This window comes from Poecilia formosa, unplaced genomic scaffold (assembly GCF_000485575.1).
Source record: "Poecilia formosa unplaced genomic scaffold, Poecilia_formosa-5.1.2 Scaffold206, whole genome shotgun sequence".
Lineage (NCBI taxonomy): Eukaryota > Metazoa > Chordata > Actinopteri > Cyprinodontiformes > Poeciliidae > Poecilia > Poecilia formosa.
The window spans coordinates 997573-1020760 of NW_006800145.1; the positions used below are offsets into that span (position 1 = coordinate 997573).

The window sequence follows — 23188 nt, forward strand, 5'->3', positions numbered from 1 at the left end:
TAACTTGTTTCAAATCATGATGGCATTTTAAATTTGAAATACAATACCAGATGAGTTAAGAACATTGTAAAACACGTTTCATACATATAGGTTAATAGAGTAAAACCGTAACTCTTAAGCTTGTAAATGAGAACCGTTTGTAGTGCAGAACTTTCTGGTGTGAATTGAGGAGTCTTTGTCTGACTAAGTTGTTGCAGTGAAGGTGAAACACATCGCTTGACAGATCACACCAATCAATGGGTGGAGCAAATGGCCTGAGAGACCCATCCACTCTCCATCTCAGACAATTTAGGGACAGTATTATGTGTTTTCTCTGCATGTGTTGCCATTTTGTAGCACAATACAGTAACTATGTTACCTTGAGTAACAATATTGATCAAATATGACTTAGAAGAAATTTGACTTTGTAATTTAACATTTTGAAATTGGGTCTTTGTCTCTTTAAGAAACTCGTCATCGTTCTGACTCTCTGCCTTCAGGAAGTTATCACAACAGCGCTCCTCTATTAACCCTTTAACTTTTACCAGCATCGAAGCTTGGGAGAGGCGCAGTTCCACCAGGTGTTTGCTAATTACTGCTGGCTAGTCTGAAGGAGCTGAGTGGGGGAGGTCTGCTCTGTGAGACGGAAGATCGGACGCTTGGAAACTGCAGCTCCAAGGAGGAGCTTTGTCCTCTAAGGCAGTGCTCAATCTTCTCAACCATCTTGCACAGCTGAATAGTTGCCACAAGAAATTAAAGGATTTCTTAAACATACATGAAAGAATCAAAGCAACACTTCAGATAAGTTTTTGATGTGGGAATAACATTATAGCATGATGTAAAGCTCAAAAAATTCGATTTTATACAATACTGCCCCTTTAAATACTGAAATACTCACAGTCTTTAGAGGCTGAGAAGAGCCCTGCTCTAGAGGTAGTATTTGATTTGCTTCCTTTGACCTGCTAGAGTAGGAATAGTAGTAACAAACTCAATGGATGGCCAAGTCGGGCACGTTTTTGAAAGAAAACTAAGAGGAACATATGAACCTGAACTCAGCCCGTCTCCCCGTGGTAAGGCTGCTCTCGTCTCAAACACAAAGACAGGGAAACGTGCACAGGCATCATTGTGTTTTAAGGAGAAAGCTTTGTGGGGAAAAATTAATTGTTACGGTATATTCATGCTAGTTGCAGTGCCAATCACCCAGATCTAATCTTTAAGATCCTCCCCCACCCCTCCTTCTCCCAGCACAGTCATGCCCACAACCATGGGAAGAAGGGTCAGGATTGCTAATGGAGGGTCAGACGCTGAAGACAGCTTGTGTTATATTCCTCATGCTTGGTCTGCTTCTTAGTGGAATTTCAGTGTTTGAACTCATTCGCAGCTTTGGTAAACCGTATGAGCCAAAAGAATTGACACTAACCCTGCATTTCACCTCTGAAACTGTGAATGAGCGCAGACCTGAATGTGGGAGAGGGGACAATATCTGTGACCCATGCAAAAAATAATCTGTTACCAAACAGTCCTTACCCTGTCGTTCACTATGAGACACTTTGCAAGGGGAGGAGACAAACAATGGACACAGGGTTAGTCATGAAGATTTAAAACAATGCTTTTGATCACATCAGCTGCGGGTTTCCAACCCAAAAAGTTGAAGAAAAGTACGGCAGACGCTCCGAGACATAAACCGAACAGACTCTGTCTGCTCAGTGGATTCAATAATCCATCAGTGGATTTATGCAAACACTGGCTTCATTCCAAACTGATAGCTTTCTCTCTTGTGTTTGATCATTTCATCTCCTTTTCTTTCTTTGAGATTGGAAATTACACACCGGGCAAAAGGTTACATGACACAATTATCCATATTTCCAACAATGTTTCATAACATGTCAACACTTGGTGAGAGATCTTAGCTCCAGATCTGAAAGTAGCCAGTGTTTTTTTTTTTTAACCCTTAGAGGGCAAACACATCACATTTGTGGCACAGAGAGAACACAAAAGAGATGCTAACCACTTTGTCCTCCTTTGTGGCATGCAGTCCAGGTAGCAGAGAGAATTAGGAAAAATGAGGAAAAAAAGGATTGGAGAAAAGATAGCAGAAACGATGCAAGAAGTAAAATGCAGAGGAAGAGAAATGAATGATGTGGATATTGTGAAAGAATAAAGTGGCAAAAGAAAGAAGGGAGACAGAGGATGTGGTGCAGAACTTGTTAGTTGCATTCTGCAGGATATTTAAACATACTTTATAGTTAGTGAGTCTCAAGATGGCGGACACAACTTAATGCAAATGCATGTGGGTGGCTGCCGCAGGTACATGCATGAGCCAGCTTGGCGTGATCCTAGCATGACATCAGGTTACACATCCCCTGCAAAAGGACGAACTCAGCTAATCAGAAGCCACATTCCTCCACCTGCTTGAACTCTTCTTGCTCTCTGTGGTTTTCACCCTCATTGTCTGACTTTTTTGGGCGCACTTGCTATGTGAAGTATGTGCTAAACTTCTGCTTCTGCTTCTGCTCCACGTTCTTTCTTTCTAGCCTTCTAAGTACATGCTTACTCCTTTAACTACTTAATATTTATGCACTTGTTCATACCAGAGGAATTTTGCGTAGCACCTCGCTGCCTTTTTTTAAAACCACTACTTAAAATGTGTAAAAACAGAAACCTTAACATAAATTCCTTCATTTTGTTATAGGATAATTTCACACAAGGAAATGTAGAAAAACAAAATCTAACTTTATTTTGACTTGTTAATTACTGGGAAAACGTAAACAAACATCCACTGGTATCACTAACAAATTTGAAAACATGTAACTTAAAAATGTTAAAATATACTTTGCGGTGTTGACCTGAGTAGACATGAGCATTAAAATTGGTTATCAATTGCTTTCTATCGTTGTGCTGTATTAATATGACATGGTACAAAGGGCTATTCCTGATTATCATCATAAATCATTGAACGGCAAGAAGGAAATAGCTTTTCTGCTTAACTTTCTTATATCTAAATTAATTGTTGTAATCTTAAAACTGTGATAAAGAAGGCTGAACAAAGAATCACTTATCTTTCTGCCACAAACCGCCAGTACTGTAAGCTGAAGCGAAAATTAAAATCCTGGTGCTACAAAGTTATAATGATAACCAGTCGACGGTGTATTCATGACAACTGGCTGTTTTAAAGATGTTAAACCAAGAACAGTAACTTGACCGTTCCAATATGATCACCCTTACATATCGGATGGTCCTCCAGAAATAAAGTATTCCCACTGCATAGGTATAGGCACATTTAATTGTGCCTATGTAATTTTATTTTTTTTATCATTCAGGGATTCTGGTAGTATTCAAGCGTTTCATTCTAATGTATTCATTTTATTAGGTTTTAATGCAGTGTGCAAGGTTTTCCTTCATTTATTGTTGTAGTGTTTAACATTAATTAATTAACAATACTAAGAAAGAACTGTGAAGACAGCCTTTTAAAGTAAGATTTTACTAGCCTTAAGCTAAAAAAAACAAAAAAACAAGACCAGATTTTTTCTGCATATTAGGCAAAGCACACATTTTTACCAAATTAGTTGATGGTATTCACATGATTCAATTACTGGAGTGTGAACGTAAAAAAAACAAAAAAAAACATTTGTTCTGTGATTCACAATTCACTGTGAGGGCAGACTGGTTTGACTTTGATTCATTGTAGTCAACGATGATGTTAGTCTTTTTCGATTCCACATTTCAACATGTCTTGCATTTAAAGAGAGATGAATGAATTCACCGGCAGGGAAACTATCTTTATCCAATAATCTGAGTGATATTTTCAGACCTGGGTATATGTGTTCCCAGTGTGATTCTAGTCCCAGCAGGGATGAGTGGACACTGAACAGATTGGCCACCAGCATGCTGAGGATGACGGGCCGAGATTCAGGTAAAGTAAGCAGAAGGAGCGTTCTCTCTTAGGTTGGAGGGGAGCCCAGAGAAGGCTTAGATGGAGGAGGGTTGGGTCCTAAAATAGCACAAAAATGTTTGGTTATGGGTTGGAAATCACACTGTTCCAATCTGGAGCGACCTTACCATTGTTTTATTATTCATAGCTTGGGAGTTTTTTGCCTCTTAAATCTTTTCAAATATGACTGTTGCTACTCAGAGTATTCATGTGTTGTGTTCATTGGTTGTCTAATTAAATCCAGAAGATTATTAACAGATTTTAGCTTAGTAGAGACGATGTAACTTTGAAGTTTTCACTTTAATAGATGAGCTCTCTCAGAGCATTTTCTTCCACTGTTTTATCACAACTCCTAAAGTCACGTACTAGTGTAAAATTCAGACTTTGTAAAGCAAAACCTGTATGTGCACCAATCACGAATTTTATATCATGAATTTAGCCATGCGAGGGATAAAATATAGCTCTAACAGGGAAACATAGCAGCCCTGTAGCTAGATAAAGAGGCTTACTTTAGGTTCAGCTATAAGAAATTCTGCATCCGAATGCTTTGTGACAGGCTACACACTGAAACAAAAAGTGAAACTAAGAGTGTTCAAGTTAAGATGGCATATGCATGCTTGCTAATGCCTTGGCAGTTGTCGTAGACAGATGGATATGACATCGCCAAGGTTCACCTCCGGTTAGGCACTCAAGAAAACAACTATTTCACGATTTCAAATGATTATTAAGCTCCAGTAAATAATCTCAATTGACAAGATTGGTCAAACGATGCCATTTGTGAAAAAAGTGTGTTGTAAATTGTGTTCATTGTAGACTATAGTCCAGTTTAATTTTAGTGTTGTTGCACTTTTTAAGCTTGACCTGATCTAAGGTGGTCTGGATGTAATATTANTAACTTTACTTTGACTTGTTAATTACTGGGAAAACGTAAACAAACATCCACTGGTATCACTAACAAATTTGAAAACATGTAACTTAAAAATGTTAAAATATACTTTGCGGTGTTGACCTGAGTAGACATGAGCATTAAAATTGGTTATCAATTGCTTTCTATCGTTGTGCTGTATTAATATGACATGGTGCACAGGGCTATTCCTGATTATCATCATAAATCATTGAACGGCAAGAAGGAAATAGCTTTTCTGCTTAACTTTCTTATATCTAAATTAATTGTTGTAATCTTAAAACTGTGATAAAGAAGGCTGAACAAAGAATCACTTATCTTTCTGCCACAAACCGCCAGTACTGTAAGCTGAAGCGAAAATTAAAATCCTGGTGCTACAAAGTTATAATGATAACCAGTCGACGGTGTATTCATGACAACTGGCTGTTTTAAAGATGTTAAACCAAGAACAGTAACTTGACCGTTCCAATATGATCACCCTTACATATCGGATGGTCCTCCAGAAATAAAGTATTCCCACTGCATAGGCATAGGCACATTTAATTGTGCCTATGTAATTTTATTTTTTTTATCATTCAGGGATTCTGGTAGTATTCAAGCGTTTCATTCTAATGTATTCATTTTATTAGGTTTTAATGCAGTGTGCAAGGTTTTCCTTCATTTATTGTTGTAGTGTTTAACATTAATTAATTAACAATACTAAGAAAGAACTGTGAAGACAGCCTTTTAAAGTAAGATTTTACTAGCCTTAAGCTAAAAAAAACAAAAAAACAAGACCAGATTTTTTCTGCATATTAGGCAAAGCACACATTTTTACCAAATTAGTTGATGGTATTCACATGATTCAATTACTGGAGTGTGAACGTAAAAAAAACAAAAAAAAACATTTGTTCTGTGATTCACAATTCACTGTGAGGGCAGACTGGTTTGACTTTGATTCATTGTAGTCAACGATGATGTTAGTCTTTTTCGATTCCACATTTCAACATGTCTTGCATTTAAAGAGAGATGAATGAATTCACCGGCAGGGAAACTATCTTTATCCAATAATCTGAGTGATATTTTCAGACCTGGGTATATGTGTTCCCAGTGTGATTCTAGTCCCAGCAGGGATGAGTGGACACTGAACAGATTGGCCACCAGCATGCTGAGGATGACGGGCCGAGATTCAGGTAAAGTAAGCAGAAGGAGCGTTCTCTCTTAGGTTGGAGGGGAGCCCAGAGAAGGCTTAGATGGAGGAGGGTTGGGTCCTAAAATAGCACAAAAATGTTTGGTTATGGGTTGGAAATCACACTGTTCCAATCTGGAGCGACCTTACCATTGTTTTATTATTCATGGCTTGGGAGTTTTTTGCCTCTTAAATCTTTTCAAATATGACTGTTGCTACTCAGAGTATTCATGTGTTGTGTTCATTGGTTGTTTAATTAAATCCAGAAGATTATTAACAGATTTTAGCTTAGTAGAGACGATGTAACTTTGAAGTTTTCACTTTAATACATGAGCTCTCTCAGAGCATTTTCTTCCACTGTTTTATCACAACTCCTAAAGTCACGTACTAGTGTAAAATTCAGACTTTGTAAAGCAAAACCTGTATGTGCACCAATCACGAATTTTATATCATGAATTTAGCCATGCGAGGGATAAAATATAGCTCTAACAGGGAAACATAGCAGCCCTGTAGCTAGATAAAGAGGCTTACTTTAGGTTCAGCTATAAGAAATTCTGCATCCGAATGCTTTGTGACAGGCTACACACTGAAACAAAAAGTGAAACTAAGAGTGTTCAAGTTAAGATGGCATATGCATGCTTGCTAATGCCTTGGCAGTTGTCGTAGACAGATGGATATGACATCGCCAAGGTTCACCTCCGGTTAGGCACTCAAGAAAACAACTATTTCACGATTTCAAATGATTATTAAGCTCCAGTAAATAATCTCAATTGGCAAGATTGGTCAAACGATGCCATTTGTGAAAAAAGTGTGTTGTAAATTGTGTTCATTGTAGACTATAGTCCAGTTTAATTTGGGTGTTGTTGCACTTTTTAAGCTTGACCTGATCTAAGGTGGTCTGGATGTAATATTATGAACTGAAAGTAGGTGCTTTACTTGATTTATTTATTGCCAACAGAATAAAAAATTCTAAAAATCACAAACAGTGATGAAGTGAATTTGAACCCAGTGAAGAACATATGAGTTAAAGGTCGACTTGTCTTCAGTATCTTGGATTTCAAATTTTTGTTTCACCAAAAATATTTTTGTTTGCAGCAAGAATTTATAGGATAATGTCAGAAGTGTGCAGAAAAAGATGCCATGTAGAACCAAATGTGTGCCCAGAGAGAGACAACGGATTAAGATAATTATTGTCTAATCAGGAGAAATATTAGTAGATTTGTATTGCCGACATAATCAATATTTTCAGCCCTGAAAGTCCATTGTTTTAAATTATGTGCTCCACTGTCTGTTTATATCTCTGCCCATTTGAGCTGGTCTGCAGCACATCAGCAGACACAGCGTGTCTCTGTTTTTATGGTAACAATAATATTCTGAAGAGATAAGAGTTGAGTGAAATGCAGCCTGCAGCCAGCTGCTCTTGTTCTTTTCTGTGCTGTCCTGGAGATGTGGCTTGAGAAAAGCAACACAATCAAAGGCTGACATGCTTACTTTGACAAATACAGTATCAACACAACACAAAAGCCAAAACTAGTGTGCTTTCATGTTCAAGTGTGCAAAGGTGCTTCAGTTCATAATCATTCCACAACACTATAAACCTCGTTTTTATTTTAAAAAGAAAGCTTTGAAAGGCCTAAGTCGGGAGTCAAGCCATTCTTTTGGGACACTTTGGTTTCTTCAAAGTGTGCAAGGAAGCAAGAGGAGAAAGCATACAAACACAGCACAGAAGCAGAAGGACTAGCTTTACATTATCTACAGCAGGGATGAGGTGAGTGTGTAAAGAAACAAAGAGGAGGAATTTAGAGTTAAGCAGTCTTACATTGTTGGAGCGCAAAGATACTCGCCCCCCACAGCGAGCGCAGAATTTGGTCTGGCAGTATGAGCAGAGATGGCCGCAGCCATCGGCGAACTTGGTCTTGCGGCAAATGCCGCAGGTGGGAGCGTCGTCCTTCTGCTGCGTCTGCTGACGTCGCGTCTCGACCCCGATGCGACGCACTTCCAGCTTGTAGCTCTCAAACTGCTTGTGCAGTTTCCTGTAAGAGAGGTTAGAAAGACCAGCATAAGACATTGGTGTCAATCTTTAACACATGATCGACAGGTTTTTCCTTATTTCCCTTAAACAAACTCCAGCATGAGGCAGAAGAACATAATAACCGATGTTAAATAAATACAGCTGCTTATAAAACTGCTTACACCCCTTGAACATTTTCAAATTTTGCTGTTTTGCAAACTCAAACTTCCGTGTATTTTGTGGAGAACAACTTTGCAAAACATGAAAGAAAAGGAGGCATGTTTCTTTTAATTTGAACAAAAGACCAAGTTAAGTTGCAGAACCTTTTAAAATGTACCCCAAATTGATGGTAAAAGGTAAAGGTAGTTGTTTTATTGATATAGCACATTTTCAGCAACAAGGCAATACAAAGTGCTTTACAAGAATTAAAAGGAAAGACCAAAACAAGAAAAATGATCTAATGTTGATCTAAAGAATGTAAACTAGGTACTCTTGTTCAGGGTTGCTAAGTAACCTCTGGTCTAATTTCATTTCTTAGTTGGAAGAACAGGAGTCTAAAACGTAGCTGCTAAGGTGGTTTTTCTGGACTCTAGGTTTGGAAAACTTGGTATATTCTTAGGTGGTTCTTGGTATAAAAAGTTTGAGAACACCTTGATCTAGCAAATTAGATTCCAGGTTAATACATTGAAATCTGAAGTTGAAAAGTCATAAAATCTGAAAAAGTTAAAGGGACATAAATTTTTTTTTTACAAGGCACCGTAAATTACAGCAACAGAGAACAATGTCACCGGCAATTAGAGCTGCACTTGAAAGGGTTGTTTAAAAAATAAATTTTATTCTCATTAAAGAAAACTTGGTGCTTCTCTGTGCCTCTCAGCCTTTCATCCCGCTTCCTGGCTGTGATGGAAATGACCTGCGAGGGAATTGCAAATGAGGACAAGCGAAAACCCCCGCGCTGCTGTTTTAACTATCAAAGAACAGTGCATTAGTGTGGGAAGCCTCACACACAGGGATGCAGACATGCTCTTTAACCACCACGCTGGGGGAGTAAAAACCTTCTCATTCACAAATTTGCTGCCAGTTTGTCCGTCACCTGTTGAATCTGCATTCTCCTATTGTACTGATATACTTCTGTCGATATACTCTAACTCCACTAGTTAGTTAAAGCCTATGATCCTGAGCAGGTTCAACCGTTACCTGGGTTCATTGAAAGCAGACATGTCGTTGAAGATACAACCTTCAGCTGCTGGGTGGAAAACTGACTGAAAACGTAACTCCTCATGCGATGAAAGGTTATTTTTGGAGAGATAATTTGACAAATAAGGATCCTCCACCATGACCCATCCACATGCAAGTAGCGACGCTCAGATTAAGGTGTAAAAGCAAAAAAAATAAAAATAAAAAAATCTGTATTTCTCAGTCTGCACTCGGGGAAAGTTGTCCACGTAAAACCTCGACGCAATTCAAAAAGCGATTCAGACTCCATGAATTAAAAAAAAAAAAATTATTCATGTAATGTTGTTAGCCCATGGTCTGAGTCCGTTCAGCTGTCTGTAGCTCTAAGTGTTGCAGTAACAGACAGCCTCCATGCTCGGTTGGAACAGGGAGGTGACTGGCAGTCTGGGACTCATCACGGCCAATCAGCTGGTATGTGGAAAAAGGCTGGGACAGTCCTTCTGTGATGTGAAATGTCCAATGAATACTTGAGACATAAGAGCCTCACCATAAAGTGATTTTATCCTCCGAGATATCTGAGGTCAGGTTCTGTCAAAAGCAGTTAATATGTCAGTCGCACCACATGATGCTTGTGGTGTCTTTCCTTTTGCGTAAACACAGATTAGACGCTTCCAGAGGCTGGAGCTTCCAGCCAGCAGGAGGGAGACAAGAAGATATACAAACACCGTTTTGAGAACCTTTCAGCCATTGTTGCATTTGCAACGGAGAGTTGCTTGTCAATGAGGACAACAGTTGACCAAAGTGCTTCGCAGTTACACCAACAATAACACCGAGCATCTTTTAGGCAGAAGGAGCTTCCTGTGTGAAAAATATATATATATTGTATCTTTCCAGTCAGAGCAACTGACTTGTTTAAGTCAGACCATGTAAACAGCATGTCTATTAATTTGTCACTCATATTAGAAATGCGATTAATGTTTTGTTCTCGGTCGTTTCACGGGGCTGCACCGCGGTGGTTTGGTTTTGACTGATTCGAAGGTTTTCTTGTCATTGTTTCCGTGGAGTTTTCCTCCAAGTCTCTGTGTTTCCACATTTACTTTCCTCAGTGCCTCAGCTCTCCCTCAGCTGTTTGTCAGTCTGTAATTAGACTTATCTGTACAGGATTACAGTAATCAACCTCCCCTACATAAATACACCTCAGCTGAGTCAGTCCCCTGTCAGGCCCTTACGTTAAACAACATCATTTTATCCTGCCTTGCTTCCTGTATGATTTCTTCACCTGCCACTCCTGTGCTCCAGTGGTTTGCAAAGGTTTTCAGTTTTTCTTCCTTAGATCAACATTTAGAGTGATTGCACCTCTTCTTGTCAGCACATGGTTTGCACAACAACCATCAAACATGACAACCACTATGAAGGTATCCTGTGGTTTTTAAAGGAGGGTGTTATGTATTTTCCATGCACATAGTGTCATTTTATACCACACTGAAGTAGCGAATCTGCTGTATATATCAAACACAACTTAAAGGAAATTTGACTTTGCATCATAACTGCCTCTGAAGCCTTGGAATTATCTTCCTTTGACACTCACCATTCAGCACATCATTGCAACAATACTCTGTCATTACGCCATTTACAACCGCTGTTAGGAGCGTTGTAGTTTGTTGGATAAGCTCAGCAGACTTGCAGTTCCACAAAGTGTTTGCTAATTGCTGTTGCCACTAGTCTGGTGGAGCTAAATGGAGGTGTCAGGAGGAGAGAGGTGGTGCGAAAGCTCGACTGAGGAGTTGAGCTCCAAAGGAGAAACTTTGGGTAAATACTTAGGCGCCAGTTCGGCACCCCGAATGGCTGCCAGATCTAAGTATTCCTCAGACATGTATGAAATAGTCAAAGCACCACTCCAGGTTTGTTTCTGATGAGGGAATAACATTTTAACATGACATAAAGCTCAGAAAAGTTGATGATTTTGCATAATGCCATCCTTTCAAAAAGGGACATGTTGAACTTTTACATCATCACATTCCCGTTGTTTAAAGTCTGTTTATTGAGATGGCAGAAAAATAACGAGAGGGATTGGAGTTTTTTCAACTGTGTGGAGAAGAGAGTAGTACCACGTCCTCCATAACAAGATCATGACCTAAAACAAATTAGTATCTCCGCCAAGGACTGTTTGTAAACGGAATCAAAGCCCACAGCTTGATCTCATCGGGATGACCTGTGTTGATTTGAAACCTGGACATGTAAGAAACTCCTCGAACATGTTGCTGAAAGTGAAGGGTGGCTCCATCTCTGACGTCAGAGACTGGTAGATGGCTACGAAAAATGCTTTACCAGAATTATTAAAGTCAAAGGCTATGGCTTTAGTTAGTAAGGGCTAAATGATCCTAAATCTTTGCTCATATAATACATATTTTTGTCAGTATCTTTTGTTCAGTGAGTTACACAGGGTTATTTTGGGTGTTTGCCTGTAATGAAGAGCAACTGCCTTGTTGCTATCTGAAACAAGTTTACAAATTTACTGTACCACAATATAATTATGTTATAGGATTATATTCTAAGATCAAATAAACCATAGGCCGTGTAAATTCAAACTGCCACCCTGTTTTTCCCAAAAGATGCTTCAGACAGGCTCTAATTTAACTCATGGATGATTAGTGCGGATTGGAAAAACCCACAGCTGTACCTCGGAACGAAAAACAACATGACACTGACACAGCAGGAACGTCATACACCTGACCTCTGACCCCACCCTTCCCCTCCCCAGAACAGATGTATCCTGCCAATGGGAGGCCAGGGGGCTGAGCCAGGTCCGGGCACCATGGGAACAGCTGTCAGAAACGCAGGGTGCATGGTCGGTTATCATGGCAACGCAGTGGCGTCAGGCACCACGTGTCGGTGGGTGTTAGTGTGCCATATTTCCTGGCATTTCCACACATTCAGCAGAGATGCAGTGTTAAAGAGGCACAAGGCAGCTTGGGTATTAAAAATAAATCTGCAGTCCTCCTGGACAGTACATGCTCTTCCCTGGTAGATTTTAGTGGGGTTTTTGTTGTTGTTTGTAGCGGTTCACACAGACACGCTTTAGCAAGAAAAGTGATCAAAAAGAAATCCAAGCAGCACACTTTGTAAGTAATATACTTCCTCCAACTCCTGACATCTAGATTTCTACCACACAAAAGTCAGATACACCAAACAGGTACAATCAACGTGGACAACAGTCTGATTAACACAGCTTTTTTGTTTTGAACCAAAAGTTCTGAATTTTGTTGCAGCAAAATTCAGAACAACAGATGACGTGGTGCTCTGATTTTTGGACTAAATTCAGCTGCGGAGGTGAAACTTTATCTAACGGCTTTTTGAGGCATGAGTGTCTTTTTGGAGAACGCGTCACACCCGGGATTTGATGGCGTTGACTCACAGACATTTGAGCTAGTCCATCTCGAGTCATGACTTCATGTCGCTCAGTTCGGTGCTACAAAGATGTCCCATCAGGTAAGGACAAGCGCTCGGTGTTCACTCAGCTGTGCGTTTATTGATTACATGCCTGAGCCATCTGCCGCCCCTGGGGGTCAGACGCAGTGCCTAGAAGCACAGGAAGTGACAGCGTACTACAGTGTTTTGGTCGAGTCATGAGAAACATCAATCTAAATACCTGTTCCCTACCCAGTGGTGCAAACATAGCCTCAGCAAAACATTTCAGCTAATTGCAATAGAGACCAAACATTAGCATAACGTAACAGCATTGTGGGCTTAATATGCAGCGTTGTGTTTACGTCCTTCAAGATTTATTCAGCTTTAGTTTAGTTTTATGATCTCAAATTTATTACTCGATTAAATATAAAACAATATTTTTTAATGATAATTTCAACTAAAGGGAGAAAAAAAAATCCTTCCTGAAACTACAGTAATTTAAAATGGTAGAAATGGTTTGTCTTTGAGCATGCTCACACTGCCTATTAGTTTAATCTGTATTTATACCAAATAATTATTGATGTAAGACGTGGACATGAAAATGAGTCAAATGTTGCTTTGGTTTTCTATGAGTTTAAGGGTGGAAGCAGTCTGTTTTGCTTTTTGCTACTAGCACTTTTCTCTCCTACGGTATTACTCATTTTTCAGCTAAATGTCACATATTTATCTCGCAGACCAGAAATAAAAGTTATCTTGCTGAACACAACTTGTGAAAACAATGACTTGGCAAATGCATGCTGTTATTTAAGTCCGTGTGTAACTTTGCCCTGGCTGTGCGGTGTATGTTGCCTGTGGGAGGAAGCCAAACAGATGTAGGAAGCCCACGCACTAGACTGACTAATACCTCTGCAGATCAGATGCACAGAGCGCTGCTCCACAGTGATGAAGGAGAACGTGAGCGCAAACCTAGTGTCGGCATGTGGCTGCAGTCTGAGGGGTGTGAAGTGAATAACGGACCAGCAGGGACACGGAGCCAGATGTTGGTTAGCCCAGCTGTGTCCCTGTCAACACTGGTGTGTACGGAGCTGCACACACACATATATACAAGCCAGGAACAATACAGTGACCTAAACTTCCATGCGTGCGTGCGTGTGCGTGTGTGTATGTGCGTGTGCGTCCGACGAGGCATCATGCACTATTAAGCCCGGCAGGCTGAAATACTCGCCTCCCTCTTACGTCCTTGCCCTCTCTTGTTCTCGCCATCGTTTCCACCCCTGTCCCAACTGACTTCACCAATCGCTGGTGTTGAGTTGTTAATTAGCACCACTAATAATACACTGCCAAACGATGGGTAGGGGAGGCAGCTTGTGTGGCAGTACTATTTCTGTCTGATCAGCTGATTTTCAGCGATGCCCCGCAGAAGATTCTCTGTCAGGAGAGAAAACGTTCCAACACAACCAGTCTGGGAGTTTCAGATTGTGGTAAGACACAAATACAAATGACAATCTTTCTATTTATATCTGATTTGTAGCAAACTTTCCTTTTTCACAACTGTTGTAACATGACCTAAAACTTTTTAAACACCAGTGTTCAAAATTTTAAAACGATATTGCACAACATATCTATCAAAAAGGGGTGTGCAGAAAGCCTTCTAAATCCTTTATTTCGCATGGATTGTATGAAGCAATCCTTGCATTCAAACAGCTGGGTGTTCATAAATCTTTTGACTGGAAACTATCATCATTTGCATACCACATCCCAAAAATACTCTTATTCCAGAGCCCCATTGTGTCTGTTGCTAAATATAATGACAAAGTTGCCAAGGTGGAAACACTGGTCCTCAAACCTGACAGGCTGATTAGTAACAACACAATGAATAAAGGCAGAGTCTTTAAAGCTACCCTGACATAAACAGATGTTTGATCAAGTCTCTATTCCAAAATAGTCAGTTTCAAAATAAGCAAAAATGCCTCAAAATGTTGCAAGCTATAGTATTTTTTAAAGAAAAGTTAATAGTATTGAAAAATGGATATGAACCAAACCCAGTAAGGCCTCAGTGAAACTGGTCCAGGTCTGATTTCACATGTTGGGTAAATAATTACTTTATGTCTCCCAGGTACAAAAACGCTGCTGCAGTTCATCCTCCACTTAGATGAAAACTACTATATGCACACACGGAACAAAAAAAAAAAACGACAAGCTTTCCACCTCAGTGTCTGAAATTAAATCAGATTAAACTTTTCTCATTTCAGGTCAGGTAAGGTTACCAACATAATTTCTATTTTCTAAATACTGGAGATTTCTGTCCATTTGACAGAACTGAGGTAACTGAGTCAGATTTTTAGGCTGCCTTCAAAGTTTTTTGTTTTTTTAATGTCCAGATTACTTTTGTTTAATTTAAGAAAGCAATAGATAAAGTTTCTGATAGTGTCTCAAGACGCAGAGGTGAACCCAGATGTAATGTCTTCACGTCTGCTCTATATTTAGAAGCTGATGTGTTATTAAACAGGTTTAAAAAAAAGATGCCAATTGCCTGACTAGTGCAATCCAGAACACTGACTGTATTAAAAGCTCATACACACCATCAGGTATGGAGTTCTGCGGGGCAGAAAGCTGGGTTTAGCAAATACCAGTCAAGAAAGAAACTGAACTTTTCAAGTAGGTGCGGAGAACAAAACAAGTTTTCTGGATCAATACCCTGAACACTCTGGGAGACGCAAGAGTGGATGATGAAGAAAAAAATGTCTCCACTTGTGATGAAGCCAGATTCCAAAAAAGACAAGACAAGTTGACACATGATGGGTGACGGCAAGACGAGGAGGGGTAGGCTCCAGGAGGGAGGCAGAGCGATAAAAAAGGAATATGAAAGAGAAGAGAAAGCACACGGATCAGGAAGAGGAAAGGAAGAGGTAACAGACTAATTCCCATAAGTCTTTCTGTCTAACAAACTGCTGTCTGCAGGGAGAAGGTGAAAGAATAAGAAGAAAGCAAAGGATGAAATAAAGGAGCAGTGTCTGAAACGAGCGTGGGCCAGAGAGCAGCAGAGGAGAGAAGCCAATGCATCCGGAGCCTCTCTAAAAATACCACTGAAGGAGAGGAGTGGATGATGGAAAGAGGCTGGAGAGGCGGGAGGATGGAAACAAGGAGAAAAAGCAGATCCATCCTTTGAGGAGGCTGACTTCATGAAAGCAGGAGTGTTAAGAGTTTTACCAGAAATTAAAACGTAAACCTGAGTACACTGTGAGACAGGAGAAAACCTTGTCAGCTGCTGCAAAGAAGTAATGAACTAAGAAAAAGAAAAAAAAATCAGTGGATGGATGCTTAAGCAAATGCACATCTTCTTGGGGCTTGTTGTTTGCCTGCTGAGACATTCTCCATGACGACTTGATCATATTTGCCTTTCTTCACCGTCAGGAGTCTATAAAACGGTACGTCCCAGTGCTTGCAGAAAGACAGCGCCCAGATGGACGGTGTGTATTTATCTGTAGGGCAGCCATTTCTCAAACAATCTGGTCCGTCCCTGGTGAACGGAAAGGCTTTGTTTCCCAGATGTCCTTTCATCCACCATCCAGTCTGAACACTCACACCTCCTCAGACTGAAGGCGTCACGCAGGCTCACTGGTTCAGTGCTCATCTTAAAGGGACGGAAGAAGCTAATTTTGGAATCTGCATATTTATTTTACTCAAAAAGAATCTGGATTTTACATTTTCATAATTCACTTTTCTTAACTGTACAAATTCAGCCATGTATCCATCAGAGGCAAAAGTGTTTTGAAACTTTTCACATCGGGTTATGTTACGACCACACCTTAAAACAATTTTAATGTTTTAATGTATTCACAAGTCTTTCAAAGCCTCCAACCGGGTTTCTTAAAGGACTGTCCTGTATTTGTCTCCATGCATTTACTCATCAGTTCTTAGCATCCACCTGTCTCCAGCGCTTTGTGAGACCAAGCATTCAGGCACCCCTCACGGTTGCCATGGGAGATTCAAGGATCCCTCCAATGTGCATGAAAGAATCATAGCAGCGCCTCAGGTATGTTTTTGAAGAAGGAAGAAAAAGGAAAAACGGGGAAAGCTAAAAAAAAAAGGGTCAATTTTACATAAAAACTACTGCAGTACTGCTAAATGTCCAGTCAAAAACCATGACAATAACTAAGGTGTTTATCTTTTGGGGAGTGGGATCTCCAGTGAAAATGAAGAGATCCTGTTTGTAGAGCATAGATCCGTAATGACGGAGGTTTTCACTCAAAGTCGTTGACTGCAGCAGCCGCTCCCTCAGACGGTGCTTGGCTGTTGATAGCACATTTATTGATGTTGTGATGTATATATGGAGCGAAGTGCTTTTTTGGCATGAGCCCTTGAGCTTATGAGTGTATCTCTCTCTTTCTTCTGCTCCTCTTGCATTAATGTTACCTTTCCTCTCCATTTATATCCCATCTTACCCTCTTTCTATCCCCCCTCCCCCTTTCCTTGATAACTTCTTCTTTCTCCTCACAGCACACAGTTGATCTATTTTCCATGCTTCTGTCCGGTTGTTTTTTTCTGTTTACAGTAAGAAAATATAGTAATCTACTGTAATCTACTGTGTCTACTGTACTCCAACGGTCTGGTTTGTCGTGAAACCCGGTTGGGACTGGTTGAGATCTTACCGGAGCACACAGAAAACAGATCATAAAGGCCTTCAAGATTCTTCAATTTAACACTATTTACTTTCCGTGATCAGACTGTAGTCAACTTGTATTCTCTAAAACCTGCTCAGCTATCATAAGAAAAGCTTAATAGGTGAAAGTATTTTTTCATTGATTACTGAGAGCAATATAAATATTTTTTTATATATATAAAACATGTAAATAGAAATTGAAAACTTGCCACCTAGTGCATCTTTGCATTTCCTTTTTCATTTTTGGAGAAATAGCTGACTAATTTCCATTTAGTAACAAACTTATAATCTCAAATCTATAAATGATAGGGGTTTGAATATGTTGGGGCTTCACTGAACTTGAATGGCACGTTCTTCTGCCTTTTCCCATTTTGAAAATTTGCAAATACAACAGCCAGATTTGTCCATTTTATTTGTCATGTCATATTCATGCACCAGGAAAATAATAAGTTGTTGATGACAAAATAAGCTTTTTTTTTTACTCTAAACAAACTTTAAAAAGTTAGGCAGACAATTTAAAAAACACTTTTGTTTCATTAATTTTATAGGAAATGGTAGAGGTGCCATTAAGTTTTACAGTGCCTTGGAAAATGAAAACACTACTCATGAATGAAAACTGGCAGCCTTTTCGCTATAAGGCCTCTAAAACGTTCCGGTGCAGCCAATCACATTCTGAAGCCAGATGCTTAATGAAATGAAGTCCACTTGTGTGGCCGCATGATTTTTCAGCATGTACACACCTTTTTGAAAGGCCCCAGAGGCTTCAACCCCACCACTAACCAAACAACACCATGAAGACCAAGGGGGTCTCTAAACACGTTGCGATCTGCCGAAGCTGTTTGGAAGTACAAATCCGGATTGGTGTAAGAAAAATCTAAATATCCACAAAGAAAAATCAGGTGTTCAAAGTTGTGGGGATGATCTGTAAATTAAATGACGCACCCTATATTAATTCATTTTAATTCCAGGTCGTGTGGTAATGAAACATAAAAAAAATGCCTCGGGGGTTAATTACTTTCACAAGGCTCTGTAATATGTAATAGTTCACACAGAAGACAAAATAAAGCTCAAGTGAAATTTATTTGATTGGGACAACGCTTTTAAAGCCTCCTTGAAAGAATCCAAGAAACCCAAAACGAAACCAAACACAGGAAGTGTTTGTGCAGTATTACAGTACGCGCGTGTGTGTGTGTGAGTTTTTATTCCATTCATTGATTTTATAATGTCTGAAAACGGAGTTATACTAAAATCAAGCTAAGGACCAACTAGCAAAAATGCCTGCAGACTAAAAGGTCCCACTTGGCCTATGAGGTTTTTACGACCACAATAACATGGTTAAATAAGAGTATAAAAAATCCGAAGCCTTCGTGTTTTCTTTGTGTTTTGGAGTCGGGTTAGTTTTTTTTTTTTTTTTACAGTTATCTTCCAGTGAGATGTTGCAGAGCACGGCCAGCTTGTTTGGTGCCACCAGACAAACAACTCAAAGCTTATTTAACTAAAGAATTCATTTGTCGCTTCCAGCAGCAATCACTTAGCTCAATATGGAGACTTTGACTTTAACAACATAGTTTGGTTCTTATGTTTTTGTGGAAAATCTTGCAGTTTTAAACTAAACAATTATTGAAATGTTAATTTAAAAAGAAAAAAAAAAGAACGTCGTGTTTGCAGATGCCAGGCAGACCTTTATAATATAATCTCACGATTTCCTCTCAGTGCTAACACAGACTGACGTTGGAGGAGAAAACAGATGTAAAGAGCCTGGCGAGCCTAAGCAGAATGCACTAGCATTAAATTTTCATGTTAAGGAGGTCTGGGGAGCTTTAAAAAGGTTACTCCCTCAGTCTCACCTTGCCAGGCACTATGAAACGCCACGTCTTTCCGTCGTCTGTCGGGGTTAGAGGTCACACTTGCTTAATGTCACGTTTTTGTTCTCCCAGCCACTCTAGCTGCTGATTAACCAGATCTTGAGCAAGCGCAGCTGAATCAACACACAAACACACGACTGTTTCCCAAATGAATTCATAATGTCATACCGCTGTAAGGAGGTTTTCTGAGGATCACCTGTTTACATATAATCCCATTCCTGTTGTATTCGTTTGTGACGTTTTGTTGGTGCAAGGGCGACAGTTTGACTGACACAAATAGAAATCCACCCAATTTCACCCGAAGGCTGAACTCCATTGTTTGTCCCCAGACAGATGCAACAGGCTGAACGTAAAAGTACAAACATTTAACAAAATGGAGCAGCCTCCAGATGAAACACGATAAAAAAAATAAAAAAAAAAGTTCCCCTGTTCCTAGATGGTGATTTAAAAAGAAACAAGTCTATATGCAGCAGCACCTCATTGAGTTTTTGCAAGTCAAAATTAGAACTGAGTGTATTAATTTTATTTTAACTGAACAATTTACATTCAGTCAATACTTTGTAGCATCACCTTTCTCTGCATATGCAGCTGTAAATCTTTTGGATTACATCTCCACCAGTTTTGAACATCTGTATTGCAGAGGAGCTCAGCTGAATCGAATCGGAGAATTCACTCATCAGCATGTCATTCAGCGCTGCAGAGGCCCGGTAACGAGCATTCATTTTAATTCAGGTGAGATTCATGTGAAAGTTGCAGGATAGTGACTCTCAAAGACTGGATATGGGCACGCCTGATCTAGTGCCCATTCCATTTTTTTTATTTTTTTATAACATAACTCAAGCTACAGCTCAATTTTCTGGTCATGTGCTAGATTTTTAATTTGATTTACATCTGGACTCTCTTAGCCACTGTGGCACATTAATATGTTTTGAGCTAAACAGTTTCATTGCAACTCTGAGTGCATATTTTCGGTCATTGTTCCTGCAGGAAGATGAATCTCTCTCAGTTCTCAGTCTCGAGCCTTCTGCAAAAACCTCAAGTAGGTTTTCTTCCAGGATTAATCTTAATTTAGCCCAATCTGACTTTTACATTTTTATTCATAAAACAATTTGAAAACCATAATTTTACACCCACATTATAATCACGCACTACTTTGTCTGTCACATGAAATCCCCCCCAAAAAACATATAGATGTTTGTGGTTATGACAAAGTGTGAAAAAAATCAAAACAGTACGAATACAGTAAGGCCCTGCAGAGTGTAGTTACAGAGAAAGTTTTTGAGGCGTTGGAAGCCTGATACCCTCTGCAGCTCTGCTCTGTTTCAGCTGTCAGTGCATCAACCAACAGCACAACATGCTCACTACCAGCTTGCTATATAGCACAAGAAAACAGCAAAGCAATCTGCCTCAGTTTGTGCCACTTTGTCTAAAGCACAGAAGCTCAGTCAGATATTTGAAATAAACTGTGTACAATTTCTTGTTATGATACGAGATGTAAAAAAGAAAAAAGAAAAATACACGAGCTTCATTTTGTTTGAGTGGGTGTTTGAAGTAGGATTTGAATGTTCACACAAGATAACTCAGTCTGCGGTGTATCTGACTTAAATTCAGTTTTGGGTCAATACTGAAGCAGGTTAATAGGAAGGGAGAGCAGAAAAGATCCAGATCATCAACAGCAGCCTGTGAAATGAATACCTAAATATTTCAGGAACTGCTTCCATGTGAGCGCTATTTTCAGCACTAATCCATAATTCAACATTTGCATTTTTCTCTATGAAAAAAAAAGAAACTCTTAAGTCTGCTATAAAGTTCTTTCTTTCATTTTCTAAAAAGCTAGCATCATCTTTGCTCACGTTTTCAACGCAAAGAAACTTTCAGACATAAGGTGATCAGAGAAGTCTTAAAATCAAGGCTAAGAACTGACTGTTAGAGAGAGGGTTATCTAAGAACAGAGAGTCAAAAATGTTTTGACCCCGATGAAGAACAGCATCTCCACAGCATGACACTCCCACCGCCGTGTCTTACTGCGACGCGTTCAGAGTGAAGTGTACTTAGTTTTCTGCAACACATATCCCTTGATCTTTTTTTAATTTATATTAAATAACAACTACAAACTTGTAAATATATTTATTTATAATTTATGTATTTTATCTTTATTATTTATTTTTATTTAGTTAAAAGATCAATTTTGTCCCCCTACTCCCCCCAAAAAAGTCACTAAAGCATAATATAATAGCTTGATGGTCTGTGCTGAAGATAAAAAGTCAGTTGCCCATTAATGTTGATGTTACAGCCATCTACTGGCCTGACACTGAATTTGTGTTAATGGAGCAAAAACCCAAAGAGGCTTGCGACAGTTAGACTTCTGTGGTCTATTAACAATGTTTAAAGCGTAGTTAATGTAGTGTTAGAACATGAGCTTTACAACCAAACACAAGCACTCTCTATAAAGTATGAGAGGCAGGTTTAAAATGCTCGTCGAAAGCCACAGGTTCAACACTCTCAGTACAAGTTTTCTGACCTATAAGTCTAAATATTGATAATGGTAGCTTCAAGGAAAAACAGAGCCCACGGGCAGATACGTAACCTTTTGTAAAACAGTATCTGTGTTAGGCGGCTCACATGAACGAGACCTTTACTGACCTCTCCATGCACCCCTTAAAGGCAGAGGCAATCAGGAAGCAAACAGAGAGAGCCGTCTCTGTTGGAACAGGATTTCTTCATTCTTATAGTCTTCCTTTTTTTTTTCTCCCTGTCATACAACCACTCTAATGCTAAAAACCTCTAAATCCTGCCTCCGTCTCCCTCCATCTGCGCCGCGTGTTTTGATGTCTTTTTCCCACCATCTGCTGTCGAGGAGTCTGCAACGTCTAAACAACATGCTCCTTTTTGGTGACTTAAACTAGCATTGTTACCAATAGTTTTCACATTTACAAACTGTGAGAACTACAAGAGCACCGCTTTTCAGTTGTTGTATGAGCCTCCTTATTTCTCCTATGAGCTCTTGAACACTTAAGCAGGATAAAATAAAATAAAAACATTAAACTGTCAACTGATTTATGTTCCACCACCATTTTAGAGCTAAGCTTGAACGTGTGGTGATATTAAACTAATGGCCAAACCACCTATACAACAAAGACAAAAATAGATCAGGACAGTGCTTCTAAGTTAACAATAGAAAACAAACAGGACTGCTTCAGGCAGCAGTAGCAGCTCTGTTAGAAATTGTATTTTGAAGAATTAAAGTGCATTGACTAACAAACGCTCTCTAAATGTGCTTAATGTCATGTATAATGTCAGTGTCAACAATCTCATGCACTCACAGTACCAACTTTAAATTGCTTTATTGCAAAGTTATTTTAAAGTTTAAGGCTTAATTCTTTACTCAGTTCTTGAAACAACAAGAATCAAGGCCAGTATGTCGTCTTAAAGATGGCATTGTTTAAAGAGTTCAAAGCGGTATAGGACACTAAAATCATCAAAAATAAAAATAAAAAAAAATAGTGAAAATGAACCGAGTTCAATCTATGCTTGTGTAAAATATTTTTAAAGCAAGATTTCTGTAAAAAGGAAAAAAGAAATGGGTGTTCCTCTTATGTAAGAGTCATACCTTAAGAGCATCATTTTACATAAAAGACAGCAAAGAAATGTTTGCTGTCATCTAAACAAAATGAAATGTTGAAAAGTGAAAGGTAAAAAGACGTCTGCATGAAGACCAGCTATGTCAAAATGTGGTTGAAAAAAGTATTGAATTGATCAACTAGGTAAAAAAAAAATAATAAAAGCCTTTAATTCAGCTAAGTTTAGGACAGGTCAGCAAATATACAAGCTAAAAAATTTGAAATCTGAACCTAATTTTTTCTCCTACATAAAATCAAATCCTAACACAAACACCCCGTGCTTCAAATGCTTGGAGACTTTTATTAGTTTCCTTTTTTTTCTGCTAGCCTAACATGCAAATACACCAAAACACAACAGAGACTGACAGCTCTCAGCAATGGAGCAGTGGTATTGTGTGCTACACATATTCTAAGAATATTTTTTTCTGGCATATAACTGAAATTAACTTGGTTTCAAAATAGG

The 23188-nt window shown here is 39.2% G+C and overlaps 1 protein-coding gene across 19 annotated transcripts in view; it reads right to left on the reverse strand.

Annotated features, from left to right (window-relative positions):
• The window catches only part of rims1b (regulating synaptic membrane exocytosis 1b), a 68359-nt gene that overhangs the window by 40699 nt on the left and 4472 nt on the right, over positions 1-23188 (reverse strand). For 13 of the 19 annotated variants that reach the window (XM_016679240.1, XM_016679241.1, XM_016679234.1 and 10 more), the window contains exons 2-4: positions 7802-8015; positions 1988-1999; positions 1507-1527 (exon numbers count right to left, since the gene is read on the reverse strand). In XM_016679240.1, the coding sequence (XP_016534726.1) occupies positions 1507-1527; positions 1988-1999; positions 7802-8015 (247 nt within the window). Of the gene's footprint in view, positions 1-1506; positions 1528-1987; positions 2000-7801; positions 8016-9190; positions 9561-23188 lie in introns of those variants that run through there. The other 6 variants (XM_016679236.1, XM_016679252.1, XM_007567296.2 and 3 more) reach the window with 4 other exon arrangements.